At 30.2% G+C, this 7,922-nt stretch overlaps 1 protein-coding gene across 1 annotated transcript in view; it reads right to left on the bottom strand.

Moving 5' to 3' along the window:
• The window catches only part of LOC106472231, a 47,563-nt gene that overhangs the window by 25,661 nt on the left and 13,980 nt on the right, over nucleotides 1–7,922 (bottom strand). Inside the window, exons 7-10 of the mRNA XM_013932860.2 lie at nucleotides 6,353–6,394; nucleotides 5,880–6,087; nucleotides 1,822–2,019; nucleotides 113–318 (exon numbers count right to left, since the gene is read on the bottom strand). Coding sequence (XP_013788314.1) covers nucleotides 113–318; nucleotides 1,822–2,019; nucleotides 5,880–6,087; nucleotides 6,353–6,394 — 654 coding nt within the window. The remainder of the gene's footprint in view (nucleotides 1–112; nucleotides 319–1,821; nucleotides 2,020–5,879; nucleotides 6,088–6,352; nucleotides 6,395–7,922) is intronic.

Raw genomic sequence — 7,922 nt, 5'->3', positions numbered from 1 at the left:
AAAAGAGTTAATATTATTATTATACAAAATATACAGCTGAAAGTATTCTATGTTTTAAATGCATTAAAAGAAACTGCTTCATCAGATTAACTGGTAAGGAATTATGGTTTACCTGTTCTTTCATTATCTGTTCCTGGATATTGTGAGTGCAATCTGATGTTTTCATATATTGTAGAAAAGCTAAAAATTCAGTTTTGTACAGATCAAGGAGGCTTTGCAGAGCAACAGGAACGTCACTAGCAGATGAGGAGAGTGTAGCTTGGATATCAACAAAAGAGGGACTGCTGTGTTCAGAAGACAATGGTGATCCTTCTTCATCTGAATTGAAACAATGATCATTTATTTCTAAGATCAATTAACTTACTGACAGTCAACAAACCCAGTATATGTAATCTAACATATACATATTATTCAAGCACTAATGCTGAAAAATTCAAAATTTCATTCATGATACAGAAAGCAATGCCACATCAATCAATATACTACCCTAATAATAAAGAAATTATTTAGGCATTTTCTACCAGAATTATACAAATGACATTACAAATCTGTTGTTTTGCCAAGCTATCATGATTTATTTAAATTTAATACAGCCAGAGAAGTATTTATTCAAATTATTTCACCATTTGACACAAGTGTTTCTCCAAACTGTTGTTGAATTTTAACAACAACCTTAAGTTGGACGATTTAAAAATTACTTTCTGTAATTCTTGAAATTACTATCTCGCTCCAAAATTTAAAATCTGTGGGTCTTCTTTACAAACTGATCACTAAATATGAAGCCAACATAAATACAAATATACACTCAGTCTGATTTTATTATTTAGTGAATAGAAAATTTAAATAAACAATTTTATATTTTAACTAAATTTTCACATTTCTTCTTTAAATTTATATAATAATATCCTCAAATTGCTGTTGATTGTTCACGGCACACTAAAGCCAATTTAATAAATTTCACAAATGTAGTGCAAAAGTTGGAGAATCGATCGTTCAAAATGTACCTGCTATAATCTTCTAACTTTAAGTGTGGAGAAATATTTTTTACTTAAACTCAAGCCATGTTTATCTTTGTATTTTTATATAAATTCTTTTCTGTCATATTTTATAACCCACATTTTGAATCTGTAAGACTACAGTTAATGACACAGTACGTTTCAGTGTTACTATGCTTGATCAGAGTCTAATTTCCCAGTATGATGTAGGATAGTGCTTTTCATACTTTTCTTCCCATGATTTAGTAAATATTTAATATCAATTACACAATTCATTAAAAATCACATGAAACTGATACTGCACACTGAGTTTATCAATGTTATTGGTTTTACAGTTATTTACAGTAAGCTGTAGCCCATATCACTGCCTATAGATATTTATGGAACATTGTCACATTTCGTATAACTGCATAGTTGCTATAAATAGGCAAAATCCAAATGAAAAATCTACAGGTTTAAAAGAAATAACACTGAATAAGGCATTTAGTTTACATGTTAATATGTTTCTTATTTGCTTTAAATGTTTAATCATTTCCCAATATGATTTAATCAATTGCCCATTATATATTGCATCGACACATACTGTAAAAAAATAATAAAACATGTTTCTGTGTTGATATAGCTAAACTTGTTTTGAAACAATATGCTGAACAACATACTTCCTTATTATTCTAAATACTTATAAAAGTACGTACAAACATGTATTGATTATTGGAAAATATACAATTAGAGCATAAAATATTTTTAAGTAGAAAAAAATGTATCACTTAATAACTATTAACTAGTTCTAAAGTATAAAATATAAACTCACCACAACATTTCTTACCTTTGGCTGAATCCTCCAACACATCCTGAGAATTAACAAATTTCAAATTACTCAAAGTTAAGGGACAATAATCTTTATTTATTTTGGTGTCGTTCTTTCTTGGTCTTCCCCTTCCCCGTCTCTGACCAGTTGGTATCCCAACTTTCTGTGGAAGTTGTCTCTCTCGTGGCTTGTTAATCACTTTTCTCTTTGAAAGTTCTATAGCAAGGGAAAAAGTATCCATATATTCCATTATTCAATAACGATTATTTTGAAAAATGTACATAATATGAATGTCGACAAAATATTATGTCATGTGAGTTATCTTTATTAAAATTCAGTACACTATTTATGCTAGACCAATCTATAGACCACAAAGTCCAACAATGCTGGCCATGTTATATTCATCACCACTTTATACTGTGCTCATAATCTGAAGCCAATATGGCACGGACTCCACAACTAAAGTCCATTTGTTGAGGGGTATGGCCTGAAACTGGTTCACATAACTGTGCAGAGAATTACAAAGGCAATACAACATTCAAGTACATCACAAAAATTCTCAACTGGATGGATATCCTGTGATTGTGCTGGTCAAGAAATATGATTAAGTCATTTTTATGCTTTTTGAACCAATTTTGACAATTTGAGTGCAGAGAACTGTTGTCGTTGTCTTAAAAAAAAATCACTTGTTCATCAAGGTTGATGTAATTAACAACCAAATCAGAACCAAACAATTAAAGACATGTGCCTTTCTTAGTTTTCTCTATATTTTTTTACTCTACTGTAGATACAAGAATGGGTGAAATGCAAATTTCCTGTTTACATTTGAAAAATCAAGTTGCAGACTGATTACTGACAGACATGAAACTGTTTTGTATTAAATATCCTTTCTTATAATTGTACAATGGAAGATGATCAGAATATGATAATTGTGGAAAGAATTGGTCAACTGGGATAGTCTGACATCTGTTTTCAAGCCACTTAACTGTCTTTTCCCTTAGTTTGTCACCAGAAGCTGATTGTACATTTTGCTAGACATATTTCCTTTCTATTGCTATTTTTGGTAGACTTCAATGGATAGTACTTTTGAAGAGCCAGTGAAAGAAATGGTCTCTAATAATGATAATCCAGTTAAATAGGCACCAACTATCTATCAAGCCTTTTTGAAAGCCTTTGTTCTTATCTCTTGTGATATACACTAATCAAATGATTAGAGCTCTACATTTATAAATCTCAAATGATCACCTGACATATATCACATGATCAGTCTATTTCACAGTAAGTTTAATCCTCTTCTTATGAGCAGATCAAAGTGTGCATGTCTCGACTTGTTAGAGTTGCATACAAAATTTAATTAAACTACCTTATTATTATTGTATATGAATAAACTTGCCATACAAAGAGTTACTAAGTCAAACTTTAAGATTATACAAGTTTTGTGTTCTTAATTTTATAAGGAAATATTTTTAAAATCCTCAATCTCCCTTAGTATGAGAATAGTGATATTTGCTTTCTAGGTCTTCCCTAATTTGCTTACCACCCATCAGAGAAGTATGAAACTTAATGTAAATTGCTCATTATAATATAGATCTTACTCAGGCAAAGCATAATTTTGTTTGCCTTCAATCTTATTTGTTTATGGAGTCACAAACTAGAATATCAAATCAACTTGCCACACTTACTCATGAGCAGCTTGTGCATTATACAATTCGATACAGTAATGTAAACTACACATTTGTTGTTGATTTACAACTTCTTTGGTGGGATTATTAATTAGACACGATCCAAAGGACATGAAAACAATAGAATTTAAGTATGAACAAATGTATACTCTTACGAGCTTTAAACCATTTAGGTTAATACATTGCAACTTCCTGTTGTAATTTGCAGTCATTCCAGAAAGAGAATAAAAGGGAAATTAATTTAAATGTATTTTGTACTTTTCTATGGTGGTCACAAGGTCAGCCAAACTGAATGAATGTGTATAGAGCTAGAGTAGAGAGAGTAGGAAAAATATAAATTTTTACTGAAAAAAAAATTATATATATATATTTAGGAGGTTTCAGAGATTGCAACTGAAATTTGACAATTTTCAGATGAAAATATATCTTTAATCTTAACATGAAAATCTCTTTGCTCTCGGAGCAGTCAACACTTCACATATTTATTCATGGGCAAATTTTTAGTAAAAATACTTAATGACCACTTTCAATATGGACTAGGCACAAAGCACCTAATACATAACCAGCAAGGTAACCTCCAGTAATCATGAGATTAGTCATACTATAACTTTTGATAATGTCTGCATATCATCACAAACTATCAAGTCTTTTATACATAAGAAATAAGATTTTTTAAATTATTTTTACTAAAGATTTCTCCATGAATACATGGACTCAAACTCATTCAAAGTATTGACTGCTCGAAGTGCAAAGTGATTTTCAGGTTAAGATTAAAAATACTTTTCTTCATCTGAAAATTTTCAAGTATTCATTTGCATAATCCCTAAAACCTCCTAAATAAATATCAAACTTTTTTTTTTTTTTGACAGAAAAACTTTATATTCTATTTGTTATTTTCTCTACCCTAACTGTATATGAAGTCGATTTGACCGATCTCGTAACCTAAAAAATTAGGAAATAAATCAAGATTACCCTTTATAACAAGAAACCACAATTATTTATCCTAAACAGCTTAAAGCTTGTAACAGTATACATTTGTTTATACTTAATTTTATTGTTTTATTACCCTATGAAATGTGTCTAACTAATAATCCCACCATACAAATTGTAAATAACTTGGTGAGCGTGCAGTTCACGTTACCACATAAAATTACATAATACACAAGATGCTCCCCAGCATACCTCACGAAGAATTTTTATTATTATTAATAAACTAATAATAAATAAAGAATACACACAAACAAAAACAAGAAATATAATGGGTCTTTTTTTTCTTCTGTCGACTGTCGAAGAAACTTAAGCATATTTTTTTTTTATATATATACTGATGGCATTAGTAGATTAAATAATTGTTTACTTAATTACATAACACACCTAAAAATACAAAATAATAACATGTAAAAATCAGACAATATCCTGTAACTAGCATAATTTTTCTGGCTTTCCAACTATTCTGTAAGAGCCATTAAAAATTCAGTTAAGCTCATCAGTGTTTCCTATGGGAATAAAGTTTGAACTGGAAGTGAAATAGACAATTTGACAGATTAAAACCTTGGCTTTCAAATGGTTATAAATAATATAGTACTTAACTATTGGCAATTTGTGAGAAAGATGTGACAGGTGGGTGTGACAAGTGGGTCTGATTTTCTATTTTATGGCTCCATAAACAAATAAGATTAAAGGCTATGAAAAGTATGCTTTGTCTGAGTAATAATTATCTTATAATGAGTTAATTACATTAAATTCTGTACTTCATGGAGGGGTGGTAAATAAATTAAAGAGGGGGAGACCTAGAGAGTAAATGTCACAATTCTCATACAAGGGTGAGATTGATGATTTAAAAAATATTTACTTATAAAATTAAGAACTTAATATTTATAGAATATGAAGTTTTATTTATTAACAACATTTTGATGCCGAGTTTATTGGTACACATTGATAATAAAGTAGCTTAATTAAACTTTTAATGTAATTCTGTAAAAAGGTTGTAACATGCACAGAAAAAGGTACCCATAGTGAAAGAGTTAAAAAATATGATTTTCTGTGTACAAGACATGTAATGTTTACAGAAAGCTTGCCGAATATTGTGAAGATACACTAAGTTATATCATAGAAACTGATGGTTACAAGGTTGGTTTAATCCCCCAAGCCCATACTAAGAGTATTAAATGAACATAAATGTTTATATATGGGGCCTAATAAATAGAAACGTTCAGTTTAGTTTAAGCACATTTTGCTACCTTTACAACAGTAAGTTGCCAAACTTCACACAGATGAATGTTCCAATGATATATTTCAAAAAACTTCAAGATTCTTTTTCTCTAACATTTAGTAATGTCCACCGATGAGTATCATGAACGTACTTATGTACAAAATCTAAAGCACATGACATACCATTTTCTTCATTACTGTCATGTCCACTGCTAACACCACTACCACACTGGCTAGCTGATTGGCTGGTGGACCAATCAGACCAAGTTTTTCTTGTCTGACTGACAATCACATGCTTTGTTTCCTTGCCCAAATCTTTGGTTTCATCTGAGGAAGAATCTGTTATTGACTGTCTTCGTCGAGCAGAAACATTTCCATCTGTAGTTTCATTCTATCAGAATAATGAAAAATCTCTTAACAAGAAGTGTCAAACTAAAATTTTCAATACCTGAATTAAGACACAGGGTATTAACAAACAAAGATTAATAATTCCAGTTCTGAACTTTACAGACTATTTAAACATGAAAATATGTAAAAAACAATACACTTTACTATACAAACAGTTTGTGGTGTACTGAAATAATTGAATTATTATTTCTAACAAATTCTGTCATACAATGTACATAACTTAATGTAGACAAAACCCCAAAACTCACCTTCACACTAGGATTTTTCAACTGTTGAAAGTAGTGTTCTAACTAAAAGAAAAGCAAATTTTAAAAGAGTCTATGTTAACTCTGATGCATAAGTACAAAAAAAATCAAATGTCACAAAATCAAATCTTGACTGATTCTACTAGTAGAAAAACAAATAAAGATGATAACATTATCAATTCCTACATTGTTTTTTTTACATTTACTTAATCAAAGTATGTTTTTAGATTTCAAATGTCTCCCTAAATAATTATATTTAGCCAAAAAAAAAAAAAATTTCTAGAAATAACAGTTTAATATTTCAATGTAGTTTGGAGATTGTTCTCTTGATTGCTTCGTAAGTAACACTTCTCTTGGGTCTTTACTTTCTTTTCAAATTTTGAAAAATGGTTTCCATTTCACCACTTCCTGCAACACATTTTTCTTAACATGAAGGCCTCATAATTGAGGAATTAAGTATGAGCAATCCCATATTGAAGATCAAGCCATTTCTACATCCCTTCATCACCAATTTTCTGAGTAATACAAATCCCATATTGAAGATCAAGCCATTACTATGTCCCTTCATCACTACATCCCTTCATCACCAATTTTCTGAGTAATACAATCCCGTATTGAAGATCAAACCATTACTATGTCCCTTCATCACCAATTTTCTGAGTAATACATTCACGATTTCTTTACTGGCTTCAATGATTCCTCATCCATCAAAAGAATTCTTTTCACACCTGAACATGATCCATCCTGACATTAAATTTACCATAGAAAATGAAGAAAACAACATTTCCGAGTGTTCTTGTTACAAGGCAGGATGAAAAGTTACATACCGCCACTTATCAGAAAGATACACCAGTTTGTACATATCTTGGAACTCCTACCACAACCCTTCTCAGGTATAATAAAACTACATCATTGCTCCAGTAACATATATTTTCAATCAAATTTCAACATACTTAAAACAGAATTATTAACCTAAAACAGTTTTACTCTGAAATCTGTTATCAAATTCTCCTCTACACAAATAAAAAATCTAAAGTGGAGTCTTACCATAAGTTAAGTGTTGATGAACATCCTATTTATTACACAATTCCTTTTATCCCAAAGGTGCCACATTCAATCAGAAAGCCTTGGGATATATTGTTCAAAAAGCTAAAATCAATTTGTCCGTAAAACTTGTGTTCCTTCTTGACAGAAAATTAGAACAAGTTTTGTCAAAGAAATATCAAGATTCTGATACCTCTAGTTCCATGTATCAAATAAACTGTGAATAATGAGATGACTTTTGCATTGGAGAAACCCATGGACAAGTTCCTACCCATTTTAAAGAATATAAACAAATCCCCTCTTCCATGATTTATGACATATATCCATGCATAGTCATTCATCCCAAATTGATAATGTTAAATTCCTCAATGGAGAAAAAGATAAAGGAAGCCTTATTAATCGAACAGTTTAAACCTAAATTTCATAAATATTTTTACCCCAAAATTTGATGTCAAAATCTGCTTGCATCCTATACACCGAAGATATGAATAATATATATGTATATATACGATATACACAAGCCATGTGT

This window comes from Limulus polyphemus, unplaced genomic scaffold (assembly GCF_000517525.1).
Source record: "Limulus polyphemus unplaced genomic scaffold, Limulus_polyphemus-2.1.2 Scaffold5176, whole genome shotgun sequence".
NCBI lineage: Eukaryota > Metazoa > Arthropoda > Merostomata > Xiphosura > Limulidae > Limulus > Limulus polyphemus.
This window is presented reverse-complemented; position numbering and strand designations above follow the sequence as displayed.